Source organism: Ovis canadensis, chromosome 1 (genome assembly GCF_042477335.2).
Source record: "Ovis canadensis isolate MfBH-ARS-UI-01 breed Bighorn chromosome 1, ARS-UI_OviCan_v2, whole genome shotgun sequence".
NCBI lineage: Eukaryota > Metazoa > Chordata > Mammalia > Artiodactyla > Bovidae > Ovis > Ovis canadensis.
The window spans coordinates 44,861,139-44,887,899 of NC_091245.1; the positions used below are offsets into that span (position 1 = coordinate 44,861,139).

The following is a 26,761-nucleotide window of genomic DNA, read 5'->3' on the forward strand; positions in this document are numbered from 1 at the left end:
TAGAAGACAAAAAGAGCTACTTTATTCTGAGTTGTTGACAGATAGGATACTCTAAGATTTCATAGGGTTTTATGTGATTGTTAAGATTACAGGCAATTTAAACTTTTTCAATTCCAAATCATCTATTAATATGACAGACATTACTTTTTAGTAAATCAACAAACAATGAAGCAAATAATATCCCAAAGCATTAATTCTCATAACCTCTCATATTAATCCCTTTTCTAGTTTGTTCATTTTAATGCTAAGGATCCCTTGCAGTGGATATGAGGCATCCTCCATAGAACCCATTCTGTGCTGAGTCATTCTCTTCTCACCAGTCAGGGATACTGGCTGCAGTCTTTTATAGGAACCATGCTTGACTGAAGGGAACTTCTTCACCCAGGGTTGCACTTCCGAAATCAGTCCATATTGAGTGACTGGTTTACAGGAAGGTACCTTCCCTGGTGGCTCAGATGGTTAAGAATCTTCCTGCAATGCAGGAGACCCAGGTTCAATCCCTGGGTCAGGAAGATCCCCTGGAGAAGGAAATGGTAGCCCAATCCAGTGTTCCTGCTTGCAGAATCCCACGGACAGAGGAGCCTGGTGGGCTACAGTCCATGGGGTCACAGAGAGTCGGACATGCCTGAGTGACTAACACTTTCACTTAGATGAAGGTACAAAGGCTCAGTTGCTTTTTTCAATTTGGGACAATTCTGAAGGCCCATCCCAGCTCCAAAGCCTGTTCATTGGATCAGTTGAGGCCTCTATTACAATTCTGCTGCAGTTCAACCTTTTCTTTTGCCCCATCCTTCCCACTCTCCATCACTTTTGCAAGTATTGCTAAGTGTTGTTCAGTTGTTAGAGTCGTGTCTGATGTTTTGCGACCCCATGGTCTGCACCATGCCAAGTTTCCCTGTCCTTCACTGTCTTCCAGAGTTTGTTCAAATTCATGTCTATTGAGTTGGGGATGACATCTAACCATCTCATCCTCTGCTGCTCCCTTCTCTTTTGGCCTTCAATCTTTCCCAGCATCAGGGTCTTTTCCAATGAGTCAGCTAAATGTACTACTCAGTAATCTCCGACACACAAATATTTGTCTCAGTACTGTAATATGGGTAACATGACCTAAGGCAGAACTAAGACTAGTCCTACAAAGCTGACTAAACTAGGATTTCGGATCTGGATCAATCAATGGCTAGCTTGTAATGAAGAATCTATTACTGGTGGTTGGTAGAATACTGACAGACCTTGCCAAATTTTTTACTGGTAGTGAGTTTACACCAATTCTCAACCAAGAAAACAAATCTAAAACAGTATCACTTAATTGTCTTCTCATTTACAGTTTTTAAAAATAAGTCTATAATTCTTATTTTTGTTCCTCTGTATAAATTGTTTTTCTCTGAATGCTTTTCCTCTTTGTCATTAGTTTTCAGCAACTTGATTACATGTGCCTTGGTACAGGGTTTTTTTTTTTTTTTTGCTGTGTTACTTGAACTTCTATAGGTTTATGGTCTTTGTCACATTTAGGAAAACCTCATTGTTTTTTGTCAGTAACTTTACGCCTTCTGTTTTTCTTCTTTCATTTCTAGGCTCTAATTTACACAATTCTCAGTTTCATATTTTCACATAGCTCATTGAAACTCTGTTCTTTTCGTTTCTTTCAGTTTTGCTTCCTTTGTACTTTATTTTGAAAGTGAAAGTCACTCAGTCGTGTCTGACTCTTTGCAACCCCATGGACTGTATAGTACATGGAATTCTCCAGGCCAGAATACTGGAGTGGGTAGCCTTTCCCTTCTCCAGGGGATCTTCCCAACCCAGGGATCAAACCCAGGTCTCCCACATTGCAGGTGGATTCTTAACCAGCTGAGCCATAAGGGAAGCCCAAGAATACTGGAGTGGGTAACCTATCCCTTCTCCAGGAGTTGAACCAGGGTCTCCTGCATTGCAGGCGGATTCTTTACCAACTGAGCTATCAGGGAAGCCCAAAATCATACCTTCCCTTACTGGGAATCAAACCCAGGCTGCAGTAGTGAAAGTGCTGAATCCTAGTCACTAGACCACCAGGGAACTTTATTTTGGGTAGTGGATATTGCTGTTTCTAAGCTCATGACTTTTTTCTTCTGCTGGGTCTAATTTGCTCTTAATTTTAATACATTTATTTTTCATTTTAGATATTATAATCTCTAGAATTATCTTTGAATCTTTTTTGTATCTTCCATGTCTGCCAATATATTCCTGATTTTCTTTATATCCTAGAATATATTTATAATGTTTATAATAACTGTTAAAGTGCCTGTTAATTTCTTATCTGTTATATCTACGTACATTTCTATTGATCACTTTTACCTCTGGCTATGGATTATATATTTTTCTGTTTCTTTGCATGTCTGATAATTTTTTATTGGATGCTAGACATTGTAATTTTTATATTGTTAAATGTGGATTTTGTTGTATTTCTTTAAAGTATTGTTCTGGCACACAGGAAGTTACTTGAAGAGCAATGTGAACATTTTGAGGCTTGTTTTTAAGATTTATAGTAGGATGAATTCATAGCAGTTTTTATTCTAGCACTAATTTGGCCCACTATTGAAGCGCAACTCTTCTGAAGATGCTACCCAATGCCCCAAGTATTAGAGGTTCTCTATACTTTGACAGATGGGAATATGTATTCCCAGATCTGTGAGGTACTGAGATTGTTTGGTTTACTGCTTTTCATTCCATTCTTTCTTTGTCCCCCAAACCCCTTTTTAAGTACTCAACTGATTTACTTCACCCTGTCCAATGCCAATTAGTACTCAATAAAACCTTTAAACTACTGCAGGTCTCTGAAGAGTTTTTTTTCTTTAACTTTTTGTCTTCTGTATTTTTTAATAGCTTCCTCACTCATCCTCTGATCTCTAGCTACTGAATGCACTGAAATGCTGAGCTTTATTTTGGCTGTCCCTCCCTGCACTGTGGCCTGGCAGCCGCCTGGAGGCAGTAATCTTGAGACAATCATAGGGATTCTCCAGTGGCTCAGCTGGTAAAGAACTTGCCTACCAATGAAGAAGATACAAGAGATACAGGCTTGATCCCTGGGTTGGGAAGATCCACTGGAGGAGGAAATGGCAACTCACTCCAGTATTCTTGCCTGAAAAATTCCATGGACAGAGGTGGATGTGACTATGCACACATGCATAGGGCTTACCTCCTTTGTTTTCATTTTCTGAGGAATCAGTCTTTTATTACCTGTAGTTGGTATCTCTTAACAGTTGCTTCATACATTGGGCTGGCCAAAAACCTTGTTTGGGCTTTTCGTAAGATGTTATGGAAAAACTTAAAAGAAAGTTTTGGCCAACTCAATACTTGGTTTTCCAGTTGCTTATGGAAGGATAAGTTAGACCAATTAATGATACGAAAGTTTTTTTTCATAATGAGTAAAAGTCAAGACTATTTTCAAATGTCTTATACATTCTGCATTTCCTCAGTACACATCCTGGGAGGTTTTCTGGAGAGATTAAAATCAGCTATTCTATATATTTTCCCCCCTAGTTCTTAAGAAAATAAGATTCTTAGTTAATACAAAAGCTAAGTTAATCCTGAGTTAATAAAAGATTTACAGTATAAAGTTGGTATACTTTATTGTATTTAGAACTGTGAATTTTATTCCAGTGAACTGACTTTATTTCCTTAAATTTAGAGTTTAGTGTTAAAACCACAATCCTTCATTTCTCTTCTAGAAGTTTCAACAGTAATACCACATGCACACACATGTGCTTTACCTTCAAAATCAAAGGGAGATATATCTGTTGGAGAGGTAACAGGCTGCAGGTATATAAAATTCTGGAACTATTTTTAATTCTTCCAAACATGAACATATCACCACTGATAGAAGAGAACAGAAAATATATCGTGAGATATGAGAACAGAGATTGGAAGGAAAGTTTCAATCAGCAGAAATTTTATTAAATTCAATATAAGAGGAAAGGACCTAGAAATTGAGCTTAGGCTTGCTAATAAGTTCAAGATTTAAATACATTACATTGCCTCTTTTAATTATCCTTACAACTTGGTTAAGTAGATGTTATTATTCATATTTTATGGATGAGGAAACTAAGAGTTTAGACTTTCCAAGGACAGAAAGCTAGTCAGTAGGAAATTCTTTGTACTTTCCACTACTGAGTATAGATTAACTAGATAAGTATATGAGAAGTGTGGATCACTAAATGACAGCAATTAGCAGAAGCTAGTGGGAATGCTTGGTGGCAATAACTTTTGGCACCAGAAATAAAATTTTCTATGTGTTCCAACAGATTTGCTAGACCATTTCATATCCTCTTCCCTGAAATTTGCAACATCTTCCCCAAAATGCTTTACTTTCAAGGGCTGATTTTGATTCTTTTTTCCCAAGAAAGTAAAAGTATTAGAAGAAACTTTCTATAAGCATCTAACATCAAACCAAACCATCAATATTTGAAATTAAAGACTCTTTTTTTCCCCCTGATACAATGGTATCTGTCCACATTCCAGTCAAAGGCTAAGCATTCAACTTGTGTAATGTATCCTGTATGCTTTCACATATTCAATGATTGCTTCTGAAGACATTAATGTTTTCTTTCTCTTTATACTAGACCAAATATTTTCAACTAGTATGTACAATCAGAAGCTTTCTTTCATAACTAAAAATAGTTTAATAAGACACACACTACAAATAAGTTTAACAAGAAATTGTTCACAATTTTGTTTTGTATCCTTCCCTTCTGCTCAAAGCAACTGAGAGGACTCTATTTTTTCCTACAATCTTTTCTAGTGCTATAATTCTAGGTGTTTTTAGTATTAATTTCTAATATTTTAGAGTGCCTATTTTATGCTAGATACTGTGCTAAACACTCCTGTCATGCATTATTGTATTTAATGCTCACATCCTAATAGACATGTTCTATTATAATTTTTATCATACAGATAAGAGAAAACTGGGATTTAGAAAAGTTAATAACTTGTCTGTGGTTACATAGTATACAGCACAGTATGATTCAAATCTGACTTCAGAGTTCACATTATTAAAGTGTTATGTCATGTACTCTTTAACCTCAATTGAATGCACACTAATGGAAATGAAAGTTTATTATGCCTTTATAGTATTTATATACTTAATATCAATCAATAAATACAAAATTAAATTGTTACAAAACCCACAATAGTTTTTATCGCAATACACAACATAATTCACACTAGTACACACCTTTAAACAAATTTTTGAGTCTACAAACACCTTGGGAAGAATTCTAATTTGGTTCAATATTTTTAGCTAAGGTTTCTGGGCAAAAGATATATTATTTTCTGTTCCTATTTTTAATAAAAATAATAATCTCAAATGGAACATTGTCATTTTACTGTATGACATTACACTGAGAAATCAAAACAGTCATTGAACAATAAGCGTCTATTACATCCCAGTCAGTATGTATATCTTTACACTTACCAAATAGATATTAAATAATCGTCAGAAAAATTGAGAAGAAAAATTGCTTCAAGTTTGTACTGTTGGTCAAGCAGAAATTTGGAGAACCTTCTATTAAGATGACAGGAACTTACACTTGGGATTTTCTTCCATGAAATAATAAAGCCAATGTGATCCCAGTTTGACATTTTATTTATACAAAGTATTCAGGGCACTGATTCTCAAAGTTGGCTGAATATTGGAGTCACCTGGAGAGTTTAAAAAATACTAAGGCCTATATGCTATCCATTAAAATTTTGATTTAATTAATATAAGGTAGGGCCTGAGCATTTTTTATTTTAAAACTCTCCTGGTGCTTCTAATATGCACCAATTTAAAAAACACTAGTTTCACTTTTCACTTTCATGCATTGGAGAAGGAAATGGCAACCCTCTCCAGTGTTCTTGCCTGGAGAATCCCAGGGACGGGGGAGCCTAATGGGCTGCCGTCTATGGGGTCGCACAGAGTCGGACACGACTGAAGCGACTTAGCAGTAGCAGCAGCAGCAGTAGAGAACTGTTTCATCATTAAAAAGGCTAGTCTTCAGTAGGAATGAATCCTCATGACTTGACTTCAGTGGGTGTACTGTTATTTTAAGTATATAATAGGTATATTTTCCTTGATTAGAAAATAATTTAGGGGAAGAGGTTTTCTGTTTTATTCATCATTTTCTCCCCACATCTTGAAGAATGAAAGGCAGTTGCTAAATAAATATCTTTTAAATGAACATATGACTGCTTTCTACTTCTTTCATATCTCTACCTTCTTGGAGATTCATGACAATTAGAATGCAAAAGATATTTACTGGAGAAAAATGAATGTCTGAAGCAGTTGGGGTAAACATTAAAGGCAAACCAAAGTCTTATATATACATATTTTAAAAACACATAGATACATAAATAGATCAAAAGTAGAAAAAGAATATATGAGTGCAATATTTAGTAGATGAAAATTAATTCATCAAGTTTTCAAATATTCTTCACATTCTTACACTTAGAAACAAAAGTAATTATAAACAACTAAAACAACTAGTTCTTTAAGTGACATCCATAAGCATGTGCAGATAAAGTTTTTTTTTTTAAACAGAATTACAGCTTAATCTTGATGAGCAAATGTCAGTTTTCAAAATTCAAGTAAATATAGTTTTAGCACACATCATGATAAATTTTCCAGATAGCTGTATAAAAAACAAAAGATCATTTCTGGTTAAAATACCTGGTATCATCTACTGTTATTTGCTCTCAGTTAAGGTCTACTAGTTTCTTAGCAGCTTCACAATGATAAAAACTATTTGGCACCTCCTTATATAATGTTTTATTGAAAAAAAACCAAACAACCTAATTAATAAATAGACTTCCTTTTTAGTACCTGAATTCTTACATATGGCTTCACTTACCAAAGTTCTAGCAGTAGTACATAATTTTCAATTCAATTAGTATCTTAAGCTACGAAACTTTGGTTTTCTTAAAAATAGCATCGGTTGCTTGATTGTAGGTTTGTCACCGAAAAGTGCTGCTTCACTTTCAGAGGTTGGAAATCTTTTCTGATATATTAAGGGATATTCCTTCTGAAACTTAAAAATGGGGTGAACAATTAGAGGATATTTAACATTATTATCCAAGCTGAAGCCACTGGTCAAGATTTTATAAGGATTCTGTGCTCCTCTCAAATATGTATTTGATAAGTATCCTTTTACTTTATCCTTGCTTCTCCTTGCGCTTTCTCACATATGAAAGGTATCTTGTAATATTTCTTGGAGCCCAGTTAGCATTAATGCTCTAGGATTCTCTTCTGATATTAATTCTCCTAAATTCCAGATGTTCTTTCTTCTCATTGGTAACACCATGAAGGTCACTGGGATCTACTTGGTATATTTCATATTTCTTCGAGTGTCTCAGATCTGGAATTGGACATGCTAGAATCATGTGGCTACAGTGCTTTGATATAGAGCTAAAAATTCTAAATGGCAATGATGAGTCACTAAAATTTACATATTATAATCTAAAGTTTATAATTATTTTCCTAAGGTATAAATACAAATATAGCGTTTTCCATGCTATGAATACAAAATACTTGACATAAAGGAGAGTATATGCTATTATTATTATTAATTTCAGGACAGAGTAAAACCAAGCAGGTAGAAATATGTAGTTATATATATATATTTAAAATTCAAAATATTAAAATAAGAAATTAGATTCTAAATGCTTTTAAATAACAAACAGCAATAGCATCTTAGAAATATTTATGATTAGGAAATTATTCAATCTCTTACCTGTTTTAGTTTTCTCCTTTTCTCCTTTAGAGGCAAACTCTTATTTTTAATAATATTCTCTAAAAGTTCTGCAATTGCAGCTTGAGAGGTAGAAACTTTCTGTTCATCAAACTCCTGAGGACTGATCTGCTTACAGTATGAATACGTTGGCAGAGGAGCAATCACTCCATCTCCAGGATTTTTAATCTGTAAAGAACAAAATGATACAGTCAAATCTATTAATTCAGGTCATGTTCCTAGTTGGTAAATGATTCTTTCAATGGAATTTTGTTCCTATTATTTTGCCACCAAACATGCAACATTTTAAGAAAACTGTATTATGCAGCAGAGAAGCAATAAGTCAGTAGAGTCTCACTCCCAGTCCTACAAGCTACTACAGCTTTATAACCATCAGCAAGTTATTTAAACTTGTCTTGATTTGTCTCATCCATAAAATGGGGATGTACATAAGATATTGATAATGTAAAATCATCATTAGTACCATTAACTATAGATTTTATCCTTTTAACTATGAAACAGTAACAATCAACATGATATTTTAATTCATCTTAAAACACTAATGTTTTGAAATAGTGAGTGTTCATCTACGATTTCTGAGGTGTAAGAATATGGGCAGGGCCTCTAACATCTGTAGACAAGAGAAAGAAATTGTAGGGGATAGTTATAATTATGGTAAGTCATGGCAACATTAGAATGGTATGCGTAGGAAGAAACATGAGTATATATGCTGGGCAGTCAAAGACTGAATAGAACAGATGTGTTGTTTTTGGCTGCTTAGATTCCTTTTCTCCTTCCCATTCTACCCCCAACTATCCTTACTTTTTTTTGAATAACAGACTATTCTCTAATCTATGTAGAGTCACTCAGAGTATGGCCCTCTCTCCAACTCACTCACCCTCAACCACTTAAAAAATGTGCATTTAACCTAGATTGGGCCAATATGAGTCCATACCAGTAACTTTTCAAATCAAAGGTGAAGGAATGGCTCTTTTCCCCCATGGAATGCAAAGAGCTTAAATGGACCATAGGGCTTCCCTCATAGCTCACTTGGTAAAGAATCTGCCTGCAATGCAGGAGACCCTGGTTTGATTCCTGGGTCAGGAAGATCCACTGGAGAAGGGATAGGCTACCTACTGCAGTATTCTTGGGCTTCCCTGTGGCTCAGCTGGTAAAGAATCCACCTGCAATGTGGGAGACCTGGGTTTGATCTCTGGTTTGGGAAGATCCCCTGGAAAAGGGAAAGGCTACCTGCTACAGTATTCTGGCCTGGAGAATTCCATGGACTATATAGTCCATGGGGTCACAAAGAGTCAGACACGACTGAGTGACTTCCACTTTAATCAACCATATCCCATCATGTGAAGGAGCCAGTTTTCAACTACAGGACTGAAATGGAAATAAGAGATGAAGGGATAGAAAAGAGTCCTCTGGCTATTTGAATCTCCATATTCTATCTATATTCCTGACTTTTGGAGGTTATTTACATGGGCTGAAATAGTTTCCCTTTTTGATAAGGCTAGTTTGAGATGAGTTTGACACTTGCAATAGACTAATGCAAAGAATTTTAAGACTTACAATACATACATGGCCCTTTCTTAAGTAGTCAAGATGTTTCTCTACTGCAGCCTGCAGGTAAGAAGGCACTTGAAGAATTTCCTGTTGATGATCCATCAAGAAAGATACTAATCTTGCAGCAAGAAGCTCATCAAGATCTACTTCTTCAGCACAGCGTAACACACTCCGAGAAAAAGTGTGTATCATCTAGAAACATAATAAAGACGTGAATTTAAAAGCTTAAGGTTTTACATAAATTAGAGTATCAGTAAATTCTAGGTAGCATTATGCTAACAGATTGAGATAAAGTGATAAGCCAACTTCAGCTTAAAAAATGAGGACAATAACATAACATTAGGAAGAATAAAATGCCAATTCCTTTTATTTTAGTACTTGTTAAGTAATTCCTTAATATAAATTCCAAACGACCACAGAAGACTTAGCTTTTTAACTTTGTCACAATTTCATTAGTAAATACATAGATTCCATTAATACCACATAAATATGGTGCCCCTAAGTTGGGAAGTTCCCCTGGAGAAGGCAGGAAGGGACAGGCTACCGACTCCAGTATTGTTGGGCTTCCCCGATGGCTCAGACGGTAAAGAATCTGCCTGCAATGTGGGACACCTGGGTTCGGAATATCCCTTGGAGGAGGGCATGGCAACCCATTCCAGTATCTTGCCTGGAGAATCGCTCTGGACAGAGGAGCCTGGCAAGTTACAGTCCCCAGGGTTGTAAACAGTCAGACATGACTAAGCGCAGCACAGCACAAGGACTGTTAGAGAAGAATGACTTATAAAATTGATCCCACAAAAACACAAATAGGAGAATATATAACATATAAACACACGTGGTTACAAGGTTGGCACCATGTATCTTTTGAAATTGGAAAATAGTTTTTAATGCTATTCCATCAGTCTTTAAAGAGAATGTATGTATTATTCGGTTCCATCATGATGATCTTCAAATCCTGGGATAAATTTTAGGTTTCAAAACTAATTTACTCTCATTTATATCCATATAAGCCACCAAATATAAGACACACACATGCATGCACCCTTGCACACACTATTTTCCAGCTTCAAAAGATATATGGTGCCAACCTTGTAACCACGTGTGTTTATATGTTATATATTCTATTTGTGTTTTTGTGGGATTAATTTAATAAGGCACATATAAACACACACTTCATTCTAAAATAATTTGAATACAAAATTGTATTTTAGGTATTGTGCACGTAATAGATGCTGAGCATATTTATTAAACTATTTTTGGTTTTATTTCTACATGTCTGGCAGGTTTTTTCTATCTTCTTCTAAGGTTCAATCCTCAGATTTTTATTTTTTTCCTCAGCTTTGTAGAGCTCATTTACTCCCATACTTTCAACTACCACTTTTCAAAACACGTACTTTCGGCCCTGATCTTTTTTCACCAGTCTCAGGTTTCCAACACTCTGTAGGATAAATTTTACTTGGATGTCCTATAACCTAACTGAAAAAGTGTAAAATCAAAATTATCTTCTTTCTACTCATATCTCTCTAAATATCTTCCCCTACAAACCTGCCTATGCTTTTTAGTGGTGCCACAATCACTTGAGTGCAATTTTTTCTCTTTATATTAGGTCTGTTATTATTAAAAAACTGTCCTTATTGAGTGGAAGAATGGAACTTAGCTCTTGAGTCTTTGCTACAAGAACATCCTGTAAATTGAAGCTGTGCTCTGAGGAAGTGGCAGTTCTTTATAGACAGAGAGAGAGACAGAGAGAGAAACAGAGAAAGACATATTAGAGGTACAATTTCAAGAGTTCATTTCCAATGGGGATCTGCATATGAATGTCTCATCCCTCATATTCATATGGAGCCCAAGACTCTTTCACAGAAGTTCTCCCAACTTCCTGCCTACAGTGATAAGCCATTCTAATTCACATAATACATCAAATACAACTTTTCCACTTCCAGAGTATCTGAAACACTCTGACTTACTACATATGAATTTCCCATTAATTCTCTATTTCAAGGGTTACAGTGCCCTTCAGCTTTCAGCAGTGCCTATATCTCCTCTTCTTTCCCCACCAAACAGAATTGGCATGGGCAATATAATATGGTCTGACAGTCTGACTCATTGTAACACAGAATGAATGAAGAGGCAAAGTCCTTAGACAATACAAAGATCAAGATGTGAAAGTATAAAAGACTGGGCATAAAGGATTAATGTGCATTCCGCTGTACATTAGGGAAGGTTAGACTTTTAAGTCTTTTAAACTCAAGAATCTAGATTTCAAGACCATGACATCACTTGAATAGTACTCTTAGTTTGGTTTTCTATCTTTTTTTTTCTGCTGGGGACGGGAGAATGGTGGTGGTGGTGGTTTATGATTCAGACTTATTCTTTCCTTAAGAAATCAACTTACCAGTGATCTTGTACCCATTGCATCATGAAGTTGGGGCATATCAACATTTTGACTCATTCGAGAAATCATGCGCATTAAAAGTTGAAGCTTTCTACGATTTGGTGGGGGAAGTAACAAACAACATAACTGCAGTGCATCGATGGCAACCCTCTCTAAATGAGGTTGCAGCAAACCTAGGAAAGCAAAGTCACCCCCCAGGAAAAAAAAATCATCAATGACACTAGTTGTTTTAATACTACCAGCATACAGTTATATAAGGAAGGCAAAATAATATTTTGATATTTTAACTATTCCATGAAATTTATACATTCTTCAAAAACATGGTAAGGTACTCATTATTTTCTTCATAACCCACTGGATTATGAAGGACTGAAAATCTTTCACCAATTATAAACTGACTTAGAATAAATGAAATTTAAGGCAAAGAAAAGGAGTGCTTTAGGTAAGTAGAATAAATCTTGGTTATGCCATGACAAGTCTTATACAACAAGAATTTTTTCTGTTGGAGAAAAAAATAAAGCAATTTCAGAGAAGAAAAGCCAGGTAAGCAAAACTGGGTTAGTAAACACTAAAAATTAATATTACATGCATTGAAAGCATCAACCTTACTTTGTGTGCCAGTCAACATAGAAGAAGCTGGAGGTAAAGAGTTTTCTGAAAGTTCTATTGTGCTTTTGCAGAGTCTTTTATTGATTGTGGTACTAGACTCTCCGAGTTCACCTTCCATAGCTGTTTGCACACTGGTGCTGCCTTGTCCAAGATTTGGTTTCATGATAATTTCAGCCACTGGCATATTAATATAACTATTCCTTTTTGTACTACTTCTTAAAAGTAAACTCTGAGATCTACAAAGCTGTTTTGGTTTGCACTTTCCATTATATAACTCCTCTTGGTCTTGAATGGTCAAAGTAGAGGTTCTCTTATAACCAACAGAGAATGGCTTTTGAATACTTTCCTCTGAATGAAGATTCATCAGGGATTCCTGTTTGGTCTCAGATTCTAAAGATTGCTTATTATTTTGTCCTTCTATGTTCAGAACAGATTGATGGAAGACACTGGAGACCTCTTTACTTGAACTCCCTGGTAAATCTACAATTCCTTCTAGTGAATAGCACCTTGGTTTGATGTTAGAGGATAGAACATGCATTCTACTTAAGCCTACTAAATTATGACAACTTCCTCCCATTATGTCATTAGCACTGGCTCTTCTGTTTTTAAAATTAACTAGCTGCATTTTCTTAGCATATTTTTCTTGAAATCCTTGATCACTTATCTGCAGTCTCTCAGTAGTATCTGATTCTTCTTTTGTTTTGTCTTTATGAAGAAGACTGAGAAGAAGACACTCAGTTGATTTGAAGGAATTCAGATTGTTTAAATGAAGAATTTTTGAAGACTGTGGATCATCTTGGATTTTATGTATCCCACTGGGTCTATCTGAAACTGTGACGTAGCCACAAACAACTACCAGGAAATGAAACAAAAATTAAGATGCAACTGTATGATAGTGGACAAAAATAAAACAAAAACAATAAAGCATCACTATAGTCCATATTGTTAGTATAGTACAAATAGCAGCTGCTTAATTCAGAAGCCACTTAAATAGGACACATGCAACATTCAGTTACAAAGTGCAAGACTAGAGGTTTTCCAACTTGTGATGAAAATAATATTAAAATTTATTTCAACAATCTAATTAAATGGATTGAGTCAAATACATTAAAAAATATCTACTTTCAGTCTACAAATATTAGAAAGCTCTTAATTATAAGACAACTATAGTTTAAGAAAACATATATATGATCTTTCTCTCAGATACCTGGTACATAGCTCCTAAAACCCAAGGAATTTCCAGAGTGATTGGAGCCTTTTATTCTTCACCATGAGCCTATTTGAGCACACTTCAGTTTATGCTAATGAGTTGACTTAGGGCTGGCCTGAGTAAAGTTGAGTAAAGAATCTACCTGCAATGCAGGAGACCAGGGTTCAGTTCCTGGGTTGGGAAGATCCCCTGGAGAAGGAAATGGCAACCCACTCCAGTATTCTTGCCTGGAGAACGCCATGGAGAAAGAAGTCTGGCGGGCTACAGTCTATGGTCGTAAGAGTCAGACACGACTTAACTACTACACCACCACCAGTGCTGGCCTTGCTTAGAAGGTTGGAATTTTAGTCCTACCTCAAGGAGACCTGGATTTGATCCCTGGGTTGGGAAGATTTCCTGGAGAAGGGAATGGCTACCCAGTCCAGTATCCTGGCCTGGAGAATTTCATGGACTGTATAGTTCATGGGGTCAGAGTTGGACATGACTGAGCGACTTTTACTTCACTTGACTCTGGTGTTTCCCAGGTGGCACTAAGTGGTTAAGAACCCACCTGCCAACATAGAAGACTTAAGAGACATGGGTCTAATCCCTGGGTCAGGAACATTCCCTGGAGAAGGGCATGGCAACTCACTCCAGTATTCTTGTCTGGAGAATCCCATGGACATAGGAGCTGGGCAGCTAAAGACCACAGTGTCACAAAGAGTCAGACACGACTTAAGTGACTTAGCATGCACACATGCATACCTCCCTGGAGGGGGTGGTAGGGTGGGTGGTGGTGGTGGTGGTGATCAAACTTAATCAACAATGACCAATGATTTAATCAACCATGTCTATGTAGTGAAATCTTATGGAAACAACACAGCTATGGGAGCTTACCAGTTGGTAAATACATGGACAAACTTGGAAGAGTGACATTCCTGAAGAAAACTTAGAAGCTCTGCACAGCCCTTACCCCCATTTCTTGCCCTATATCTCTCTTCAACTTGGCTACTCCTGACTTATATACTTTATAATAAACTGGTGATCATTAGGTAAAGCACTTTCCACAGTTTTGAAAACTATTACAGTGAATTATTAAACCTCAGGGGGATTGTGGGACTCCCTGGGTTTGGTAATGAGCCAGGGAGAAGGGCTATGAAACATGAGGACCCCATTTGCAGCTCCTGTATGAAGTGAGGACAGTCTTGATGAACTGAGCCCTTAATCTGTGGGGTCTAAGCTAGTCCTGCGTAGTTAGTACCCAAGTTGAAAAACTTTGCCCTCAACTTTTGGGGTCTGGGTTAACCGGGTAGTTTCAGAAATGAACTGAATTGCAAGATGTGATTGGTGTAGAGAGTTGGTGTTAGAATGGTATATTTGAATGACTGAAAACATAACAGCAACCAGAATATTTCTGAGTTTTAAAATAATTTATAGCCTGTCACTTTCATACTTATCTATACTTTTAGATCCTTTAAATTATGGGGGACTTGGAAACCAGTAAAATAAATTAAATAATAAGGAAAAATCTATACATACCCAAAATGTTTACAAATAATTCATAATAGTCAAAGGTAAGTAGAGGTTCAGGGAGATCTAGAAAATAATCTGCAATTGTTCTGAATACATCTCGCTCAAATCCAATATAAGTTGGATTATTCATGTCATTACTTCTTGGCCCTAAGTGGAAGGCAAAAAAATAGTGAAATTTATTTCTTTTAAATATAATTTTTAAAGACACTTATAAAAAGCCTAAAGCCTGTATTTATTTCATGAAGGATCTATGCTTAACAACAAATTGTCATAATTCAAAAATTTAAAAGGTTGTGCATATCTCATGCCTTCTCACTATCTTTTCACTAGAAATCACTGCAATTATTAATATTTTGTTTAGTTTTAATATTTGTATGACTGAAAAATTTGAAATATATTTTAAAAGCATCGGGGAAGTTTATTTTAATGGAATTTTATCACAATTCATTTTATATAGCACAGAATATTTAGATATTGCAAATAATTCTTTCAAATTATCTTTTGCAAATTTATATTTTCATGATTAAATTTTGCCTGATATAAAGCATACTCTGAATGAATTTAAATAATGTCATTACATTGCTATTCAATTAGCTTAACATTATTGAAATAATTATGCCTACTTATTGGTATTTTCCTCAGGAAATTCTGATCTCATGTTATAGATGAAGAAACTGAAGCTTAGAACCACTCACTCAAGATTCAAGAGCCTTTGATGGCAAAGCTAAAATTAGAACTCAGAGCTCTGTAACAGCAAGTCATAGGACCTTGAGATTCAACAGCATTTAAAGTGCAGTTCATGGACAACATAATCAGAAACATCAATATGCCTATTAAAAGCATAATCTCTTCTATACAGTACAGAATCTATCAGAATTCCAATGCAGCTAGGGATTATTGATCTAGAATTTTTGCTATTTGTTCACTAATTTAGTAGCTTCCAAATACTGATCTGGGCATCTTCACTAGAAGAATCTTCTGAGATAGGATTTTTTTTAAAAAAATCCTGACATATTCAATCAGTTGAACCTGAAAGTTTGGTGAGTATCTCTAGTGACTATGTTATGCACTAAGATTTGAGAGTTACTCTACTATCTTTCAAGGTAACACACACACATACACACTTAATAGTTTAAAGGCGAATGATGGCTTTATGTGGAACAAAACAGTTTTTATAAGGAGGATATGAGATATATTCTTAATATGTAGAACAAAAATTTTGATAATCATTACAAGTTTTTTAAGATAGAAAATTCTTTACTGGAATTAACATATAAAATTTACAGTTAGAGAATCTAGGTTTGAATATATAGCTCCTCATGTATCAGAAAAAAAGCCTGAATTTTCTTTTCTAGAGAAAAACTGGGAATAGTATATTGATCACTGATTCTTGTATGTCACAGGATTACTGTGGGGGAATAAATAACAAACATGTTAAATGAAAGTCCTGATATTGCTTCTGGCTAGACATATTGTTGTTAAACTGGAATCCAGTAAGTTATATCTTTGGTATCATTTATGCATAACATGCATAATAAGGGACTGCAAGGAGATCCAACCAGTCCATTCTAAAGGAGATCAGCCCTGGGATTTCTTTGGAAGGAATGATGCTAAAGCTGAAACTCCAATACTTTGGCCACCTCATGCAAAGAGCTGACTCATTGGAAAAGACTCTGATGCTGGGAGGGATTGGGGGCAGGAGGAGAAGGGGACGACCGAGGATGAGATGGCTGGATGGCATCACTGACTCGATGGACATGAGTCTGAGTGAACTCCGGGAGTTGGTGATGGACAGGGAGGCCTGGCGTGCTGTGATTCAAGGGGTCGCAAAGAGTCGGACATGACTGAGCGACTGAACTGAACTGAACTGAATGCATAACATGGACTGGGAAGCAAAAGAAACAAAACCCTAAAGATGAGGTATCAGAGAAATCCCTGGAAGTATGCTATCTGAGTTGCTAACTATGAGGCAAGGTATGAGAGAGAAAGGCAGGTAGGTAGGGGAAGGTAGAAAGAGAATTTCAAAAAGCTTATGTTTCTGTTCAAGATCTTTACCTTGATTTGATAAATAGAATTTTTCTGTATCTAATATTATTTACTTTATTGCTACTCTGTTATTTTGTCATATTGACACCCAGTGGACAATAAGGGAATATATACTTATTTTGAACATTAATAAAATACAAATTTTATAAGACCTAGAAAATTACTTCTATAATTATTAAAATATAATTTTACTTTTGATGATTAAGAAGCATACACCTCTGCACACATTTTTAAAATTGACTTTGAGAGCAATTAGTGTTTTGTACTTGAACAGGGCCTTAAATTATAAAAATCAATCATCATTGACCAGTATGGAAAAAGCTTGAAGAACAAAACATGAAAAAATTATCTAACTTAGTGAAGATCATTCTTTTTGATAAACATAAAAGTCCCATTAATATATCCTATGGAGAAGAAGTATATCATGAAACATCTGAATGCTGAAGCTGCATACAATGGCCAGGGGAATGAAGTGGGTTTTATGAGACTTCATTTCTAATTGAAACTTTATATTTACCAGCTGCTTTATTTATAAGTTGCTATTTGAACTCCCTGGACTCATGAGACAATTGATGTAGATTATATCTAAAAATTGTTTGAGATCTTCTAGGTTATGATTTTATCGTCTATGAAAACTGAGTCATAAATGATTAGCTTGGATTATAAAATCATTATGTGCACAGAAAAAGTTAAGTGCTCTATAACACAATCCACATGCAATGAAAGGTAATCAGTTCTACTAGATCTTCATTTAAACATCAACAGAAATGATATAGTTCAATTTTATCATGACTTTCATGAATTAAATAATCCCTTGGTTCTTATTAAATACTATCAATATAATACATACACATATCACACATATACCGTTTGTTTACTTACAATTTGCTAGGCACTTCATGGCAGATAGTACCCAGTGAGGAAGATCATCTACACAAAAAATTAATATCATTTAATTATACAATTATTATAACAGTATATTTAAAACTTCACACTTGCTACATAATTATACATAATTATATATATGTATATGTACTACCAGAGTTAAAATTGATTACATATGTAATAAGATATAGGGTTTTAAAATACAAGTTTAAAAGTTAGCTATGCTTCTTGAATATTACAGATTTGAGTGAAACCTATGACAGAAACAAGCTATATTTTAATATTATATTTTATAAAATATATAAATATAATTAATGAAATATATTAATATATAAATATATTAATAAAGTATATATTAATTAAAATATTATATTTTACTATTAAGGTGATTTCAAAGCAAGGCTTGCTTAAAATCTTTCAACTGCCACTAAGTGTAATATGATGCATAAGTGTTGCAGTTTTTTGACACAAACACAAAAACCACACATACATTTCACTTGAAAAGTTAATAGTCATAAAGAATAGAAAGCTTAGATGAGAGCATACACTCAAGTTATTTCAGGTAATGAAAGATGGGATTGATCCAAAGCTGCATACAAATACAACATAGCTCCTAGTTTTCAACATTTACTTTTTGTCCTTATGATTAAAATCTCAAAAGTTCTTGCCCACAGAAAGAATCTCAAAGTAATGCATGTCAGTTAATTCTACAGCCAGCAACTGATTATTAGGAAAAAAGACAAGAGCCAACATTTTGAGTAAATTTATTAATACACTTCCTGTAATGTAAATTTTCCAATGCAACTGGCTTGATTTCCCTGATTTTCTTTATATTTGAAACCAATACATTATATAAAATACATACAATATGAAGCCAGTATTCTTTTAAATACTGTTCTTAAGTTTGGACTTATATTTTATTTTGTGTTACTTTGGTTTTGCATGTGTCTTGACCCCTTTAAATCTGTATGTAACTTCTCATGTAAGCTCCAGAAAGGAATGGACCATTTTTCTCTTAATCATCACTAATCTTTAGCACAATGCCCAGCACATTGTAGGTCCTCAATAAAATGTGGTTAAACAATAGTTTCAATTTTATTTGCATACTCTGGATGTTTACTCTGTCATTAAAAAAATTCAAGCAAGAATCCACCTTAGGAGCTAAAACAATACTGTGAATAATATTCATTTTAAAATTATTTTGCCATGATTACCAAAGTACCTCTGATAAAACAGTAGTCTCCCTGATGTTCTCTCAGTTGAAGCATTCTACTTTATATATTTTGGTTTCTCTTTATCCTCACTATAGCTGCAGCCTTTTTTAGCAAGTTTAAAATGATTCCAACTTCTTTTATTGATACCAACCTGATTTGTCTTGTAGTATAACTACTCCATGTTTACTTGTATTGGTCATGTTGTACATTATATACTGAGGAATTACTTGTTTGGGATTTATGACTTCTTCTAGGGAGGATACACCTAGAACGGTTTGCAGGCTAAATAGAAGAAAGAATACAAGCTTTTTTTTTTCTCCATAAAATAGGTGGAATAGAAATATGCGAGTATGAATAGAAAACAGACAAAGATTTCAGAATATTTTTCTTAAATCAAACCTCTAAGGCTTATATTTAGTATCTACTTTAAAGTATATTTATCTTTATAACCTTTGAAGGATTCCAACATAGACCCCAAACTATAGCTACAACTTTGAGTCAAAGAAAAAGCAAATCATAGTCAAACCATTCTACTTCTACTCTACCAGAACAATAAATACAAAAGTATTTATTATGAAACACATATACAGGTGAAATTCTAAGCGTTGAGAATTAATCTGCTCTTCTTCAACTGAGCATCTTGATGAAAATAACAAAATAACATCCTAAACACCCCAGGAACTTGGTTATAGCTTAGTTTTAGCTTACTATATCAGAATAACATATCTCCAAACTTCTTCAACATCTTTCTGGCTTATTTCTCTGTTTTCAGCTAAATTTTCTTGATCTTCATCAATTATTTCACAGTTCATTTTCTCTGCATTTTCCTGAAAAAAGAATTACTTTGGTTTAATATGATATGCTCAAATTTTAGAAATAATGAACTGATACTACTTCTAACATTTAGTAATTCTATTAGTATCAGTCTACTGTGGAGCTGTAAAGGTGTCACTTGAAGAAATAATACAGTATTTGGGGCTTTCCAGGTGGCACTAGTTGTAAACAAACTGCCTACCAGTGCAGGAGACTTAAGAGACACAGGTTCAACCCCTGGATTGGGGAGATCTCCTGGAAAAGGAAATGGCAACCCACTCCAGTATTCTTCCCTGGAGAATCTGATGGACAGAGGAGCCTGGTGGACTATAGTCCATGACGTTGCAGAGTTGGATATGAATGAAGCAATTTAGCCCTTAGCATGCACTGTAATAGAGCTTTTGGTTTTGTATCTGCCCCCACTACTGTCAAATTAATTTAAAATACATGCTTAAATTATACAAATAGTATTTCAAATATGTCTCACTTTTTATTATTATTTGAGTTCCAAACAAATTTACATATATACATTTAGAATATAATATAGCTAAGTGATTCCAAGCATTGGCTTCAAATCTTAAAGAATCATTTACTTTTAATTATTCTATTGATATTATTAAGCACACAGTAATTATATTTAAACAAGTGATTAGTAAAAAGGATGTTTTTACCTGAGAGAAATGTAGTCCATGTTTTTTGGGAGTTCTTCGAGATAAGTTTCGCAATTTAAAAATACTATCTTTATCTTTGGAAAAATTCTCTATGCTGTTTTTTCTCAATTCTGGATGCCTTCGTGGAAGAGTTTTAAGTGGAGAACTTGTAGGAAATCTGGTTTAAGAATATGCAATTAAATAATGTGAGATAATGAACTTTTAATGCCTATTTATCTTAGTGCCTATTTATCTTTTCAATTGTGGTTCTGGGAGAAGACTCTTTAGAGTCCCTTGGACTACAAGGAGATCAAAAAAGTCAATCCTAAGGAAAATCAACCCTGAATATTCCCTGGAAGGACTAATGCTGAAGCTGAAGCTCCAATACTTTGGCCACCTGATGCAAAGAGCTGATTCACTGGAAAAGACCCTGATGCTGGGAAAGACTGAGGGTGGGTGGTGGTGGGGAGTGGGACAGAGGATGAGACAGTTGGATAGCATCACTAACTCAATGGACATGAGCTTGAGCAAAATCTGGGAGACAGTGAAGGACAGGGAAGCCTGGTGTGCTACAGTTCATGGGTCTCAAAGAGTTGGACGTGACTTAGCAACTGACCAACAACAAAAATCTTAAAAATAACTCAAAAACACTGGGTTTAATTTATCAAGGAATGAATATTCTACATAAATTAATTTTCTTCTTAAGCCTTTAATTTCTTAAAATAGTTTCCTGATATTATGAGTAAACTGTATATTTTAACTTTATTCCTGTATAATTCAGGGTTATTATTAGGACTAATTCTTTAGGAGAGGTATGACTTACATACAAAACAGTTCTAGAAAGTTACATTTTCTAAATTTCTCTTATTATCTAATTTGTATATATTTTCTGTCCTTTGTGACTGTTCAATTTTCAGAACTCTGTTGTTCCTTTTGATTATAATGCTTTTCCTCCCTTCAATTTAATATAAAATATTTCAAAGATACAAAGAAGTACAAGGTGTTTTTATAAAATAACATCCACATAGGTGACCATCAACAAATGCAACGGTTAACATTTTAACAAGACTTCTTAAACCAATTCATAGTTTTATTATCACTGTAAAAGGCCTAGAGGTAGAGAGACTAAGAGTTTTGCAGAATTTCAGGTAAGAGAAAACAATAGTCTAATGAAAAAAATACCATGAAGACAAGCAGACAGATCAGAGAGTACTGAGGCAGCATGATATACATGGTTTGATAATTATATCATATTTAAAGAGGAGAAGGGAAAGAATGAAAGCAACTACAGGAAAGACTGCCATTCATTCAGATATGGATATAAGAGGTCAAAAGTTAGCTTAGGCGATGGTAGTGATTTTTCATATGCTATATGATATGTGAATCGCCTAATAGGCAAAAAGTGAGTCCTAAAGCTCAGGAGCGATATTTGGGTTGGAGACTTGAAAATCATTAAAACATGGCATGAAAGCAGAGACATAGGAGGAGATTGTCTAGGGAGAGAGGTGAAGTATAGACAAGCCTAGGATCTTGAGGACAATAAAAGCTAAAGGATGAGGTGCAGCAGAGAAACTCAAATGGTGACTAATGAGTAGTGCAGAGAGGAAAGATTTATAGAGTTTTATACAAAGTATTTATATATTTGTTACTGTAGTTTACTTGTGTGACATAAATCATCTTTGACACATAGGCAAAAATCTACTTCTACATTTCATTTGAAAAGTACTAATTTTGTAGAGTAAAAAAGCATGTGTATTAGAATCCAAAGATCTAATTTAAGGGATATATAATCAAGAACTCTGGATGCATGAGAGAAAACTCAATTATGCAGACCCAAGGGAATCAGAAAGATCTCTTGACCTCAAGGTGGGCTACAATACAGCTGACATGAGAAGAAATGTATTCACTAGTCTGATGAATGTGTACATGAGCATATTTCAGACTGAAGGATAAGATTTGTTGACGCATGGTCTCCACCTTTTCACCTGTAAAAATGAGTTAATATCTACTCTGTTTAGCTATTCTAGGTATTAAGTAAGGAAAACACATAACTCATAAAGTAAGGCTGCTGCTGCTGCTAACTCGCTTCAGTCGTGTCCAACTCTGTGTGACCCCATAGAAGGCAGCCCACCAGGCTCCTCCATCCATGGGATTTTCCAGGCAAGAGTACTGGAGTGGGGTGCCATCGCCTTCTCCAAAGTAAGGCTGCTAGTACGTGATAAATGCTTATTTTTTTCAAATTGTGGTATATTTCATTTTTTAGTTATTAAATAAGCTTGCTATTATTTATCTCATCACATGTATTCTTAGATTATATAGATTTATGTCTATTGAAAGCAAGAACCTGTGAGAATTTGTCATTCTTAAATCTATGAAACTAAATGTTGATAATGTTCTGTCCTTCACATGTTATAGAGCTTTCAGAAGATGTTTAAGTTACAGTATCTCCTCCTTTCCTCACAATTTTCTATTTTATTATATATACTATCTATCATTATAAGGTTTGAATTGTGCAGGAATTAGTCTTAAAGGACTTTAACTTCTAAGTGGTTTCAATTGAACTAAGAGCAATAGTTTTCTAAAGAAAATATTACTTCTCTTAAAGAGGCTGCTGTCTCAGTAACCATATAATAGAAGCAGAGTGAAACTTTATGGTTAAGTAATTCAGTTTTGCAATTATTTCTTTGTTTAATACCTGAATAGCTGACTGTTGTCATCAAGATTTTCTGTCCCCCATTTGCCTTTGATATCTTCAATTACATGATTCTTAAGAAATTTTCTCAATAGCTGGATAGTCTGTTGCCTTGTAACTTCAGGACCAAAATTGCTATTAGTTCTTAATAAGTCATAAAGCCAGTCCACTGCTTCTCCTGCTGTAAAACAGTTGCCATATTTTTTGAAGTGTTGCCTATGTTTTCTCAGGGGCATTCCCACTCGAAAAGACGTGGTAATTTCATTCCACTGCAAAATGAAAAAAAAAAAAGTTTTAAAAATCCACTCATTCCTTTCACATATTATTAAATCATTGAAATTCATGAAGAAATCACTTGTCTTATTTGTGCTAAAATTTTTTTACATCTCATACTAATTTCTTATTATTAATTACAGTGTTACGAAAATATTTTTATGTAATGGTTTTTGACGAAAAGTACTTCATTGGCTGATTAGCTTACTTAGGAAACCTAGGAATAATGGAGAACTGTAATGGACCCGCCTTTAGTCCTCAACAGAGAAAGCATTTATTCCTGTTTCTACAACTTCAACTAATATTAATGATATGATAGTAGCATTTGTGTCAGACATTATGCATGGCATTCATTACTTCACTTTAATTCTCACAATTCAATGAATGGGTACTATTATCATCCCATTTTCAGATATGAAATATGAAGCACTGAGATATTTAATAACTTGACCAAGGTCACACACCTGAAAACTCTAGAACTTGCACTCATAACTAAGCACACCAAACAAAACTTACGGCAGGCAGTAGTTTTACTGGTAAAATACCTTTAGTATTAAAAAAAGTTTATATATTTACTAGTGAAGATCCCAATAATGAACATAACAGATGAAGTAAATTAAAATTTAAGTCTATTGTTTGTTTAATAACACTGTGATATATTTACATTTTAAAAAGATAATCACACTTTCAGAAATCTTTTTCAAATTACCCAAAATTTTGGGTTTGTGGCAGGTCTAAGAGTGGTGGTATAGAAGGTGGTGGTGATAAATGTTTTTTTTTGGGAGTACAATTGCTTTACAGCCTTGTGTCAGTTTCTGCTGTACAATGAAGTGAATCAGCTGTATGTATGCATATATCTCCTCCCTCCTGGACTTTCCTCCCCTGTCCCCTACACCACCCATCTAGGTCAACACAGCACCAAGCTGAGCTCCCTGTGTTATACAGCAGCTTCCCATTAGCTATCTATTTTACACATGGTAGTTGGGTTTCCCAGGTGGCTCAGTGGTAAAAGAATTTGCCTACCAATGCAGGAGATGCAAGTTCAATACCTGGGTCGGGAAGATCCCCTGGAGGAGGAAATGGCAACGTACTCCAGTATTCTTGCCTGGAGAATCCCATGGACAAAACCTGACAGGCTGCAGTCCACGGTGTTGCAAAGGGTTAGACATGACTGAGCACGCTCACGTGTATAATATATATACATATATATATGTATGTCAATCCTAATTTCCCAATTCTTCCCACCCTCCCTTTGTCCACACCTCCATTCTCTATGTCTGTGTCTCTATTCCTGCTCCAGAAATAGGCTTCAACATATGGGTTAATATAAAATATTTGTTTCTCTCACAGACAGCTCATAGAGCTCAATATCAAAAAACAAACAACCCAAGTCAAAAAATGGGTGGAAAGCCTAAAAAGACATTTCTTCAAAGAAGACATACAGACGGCCAATAAACACATGAAAATACGCTCAGTGAAAATGGGTTTCCCTTGTGGCTCAGGTGGTAAACAATCTGCCTGCAATGCAGGAGACCCAGGTTCAATCCCTGGGTCGGGAAGATCCCCTGGAGAAGAATACATAGAGATGGCCCATGAACACATGAAAATATGTTCAACTTCACTAATTATTAGAGAAATGCAAATCAAAACTACAATAAGGTATCACCTCAAACCATCAGAATGGCCATCATCAAAAAAATCTACAAACAATGCAGGCGAAGGTGTAGAGAAAAGGAAACCTTTTGCACTGTTGGTGGGAATATAAACTGATACGGCCAAGTGGAGAACAGTATGCAGATTCCTTCAAAAACTAAAAATAAAACTACCATATGACCCAGCAATCTCACCATTGGGTGTATGCCCTGAGAAAACCATAATTCAAAATGATACATGTACTCCAATATTCACTGCCACACTATATTCAATAGCCAGGACATGGAAACAACTCAAATGTTCCATGACAGATGAAAGAGTAAATAAGATGTGGTACAGATAGAGCAGAACATATAACTTTTTAATTGAAAAAAATCCTACTTTAGAGGTGAAGAAATCTGATCTGTAAATCCAACTGTTAGTACTTGTTACGCTACCACTTCTCTAACCTATGTGGTCCCAACATCATAGCACAAAATTTACGGGCTGAAAGAGAACACAATAACTGTATTATTTTCTTTATACACCTGCACATTTCATGTTATTCAAGAAAGTTATACTGAGCTGCAGTTTATACAGAGAATAAGTTGTCTGTTATTCTACAGATAACGACACACTTTAACCTACAGTAACATCTACTCTGGACAACTCTCAGCTCTACTTTACCAGTGGGGAAACTGATGCTCACACAAGTGATCCTCCTAATGTCACATAACTAGTGACACAGTATCCTCGTGGACCGATGATCCAAATACACAAGACACTGTGTGCAAGTACAAATCCTGTGACTACCAACAGTGGCTCCTGATGGGTACTTACAATAGTCTGAGTTTTAGCTGTTAGAAATAGCTGTTATTGAGTTGTATTCAGTCGATACATCCTGTATTTAATTCCACAGGACCGGAAAAATGAAGCTGTCGCAATCTGATCCTACAAAACAAGGGAACTCGTTCTAAATTCCCCTAAAATCCTGTTGAGGGTAGAAAACCTGGGGCGAGGAGCGCCTAAACTCAGAATATTCTAAGTCATCCCAGGAGACGCTGAAAACACCAAGAACAGAGTCGCTTAAGAAGTTGGGTCGATGCGCCTACCCCGGGAGCCTGGAGCAAAGGAGGGGGGCAGACTCTCAAAGGAGGGGGACAAGCGTATCCAACGGTATCGCAAAGGTCCGCGATACCCGAGAACTCCCCTCATCCGCCTCTTCAGCGATCTCCTGGGCTCTGGGGCCCATCCCTACGCCCTAGGAAAAACCATGAGCCTTTTCACGTAAAACCGGCCATCACTCCGCTGGCCAGTCTCGTCGTTCGCGCTGTCTTACCAGCTTAGTGGCCCGATAAGGGCCTGGAGGCACATCCCGATTCTCCATTCCGCCCACCGGGCCCAAGGGTCCCTCAGCGTCCGGTGCCCGGCATGGCAGCGGAAGGCGACACTCAGACCCCGATTCCCGGGCGGCGACACAGATCCCCACAACCGTCACCCCGCCGTTGATTTGAATACCGCCGAG

The 26,761-nt window shown here is 35.6% G+C and overlaps 1 protein-coding gene across 7 annotated transcripts; it reads right to left on the reverse strand.

Moving 5' to 3' along the window:
• On the reverse strand, positions 1-26,761 carry DEPDC1 (DEP domain containing 1). Of its 7 annotated transcripts, none has more exons than XM_069564529.1 (13): positions 26,576-26,761; positions 23,335-23,600; positions 20,661-20,817; positions 19,885-20,003; positions 19,328-19,458; positions 17,960-18,007; positions 15,038-15,178; positions 12,310-13,161; positions 11,701-11,873; positions 9,321-9,497; positions 7,737-7,922; positions 6,858-7,034; positions 1-3,846 (listed from the first exon to the last, which is right to left on the reverse strand). In XM_069564529.1, exons 1-12 carry the CDS (start codon positions 26,621-26,623, stop codon positions 6,894-6,896), a joined length of 2,439 nt encoding a protein of 812 aa, XP_069420630.1. In that variant the 5' UTR covers positions 26,624-26,761; the 3' UTR covers positions 1-3,846; positions 6,858-6,893. The 7 variants fall into 7 exon arrangements, with proteins under 7 accessions (XP_069420630.1, XP_069420451.1, XP_069420804.1 ...); XM_069564350.1 differs by having other exon boundaries at positions 9,312-9,497; XM_069564703.1 differs by lacking the exon at positions 12,310-13,161.

Bases quoted from the DNA above. Each gene is read 5' to 3' on its own strand.
- DEPDC1 (XM_069564350.1), bottom strand. From the start codon at position 26,623: ATGGAGAATCGGGATGTGCCTCCAGGCCCTTATCGGGCCACTAAGCTG. The intron at 23,601-26,575 runs GTAAGACAGCGC...TTCATTTTGCAG, and splicing joins CTTATCGGGCCACTAAGCTG to TGGAATGAAATTACCACGTC. The intron at 7,923-9,311 runs GTAAGTCTTAAA...TGTTCTTTACAG, and splicing joins GAAAGGGCCATGTATGTATT to ATTAAAAATCCTGGAGATGG.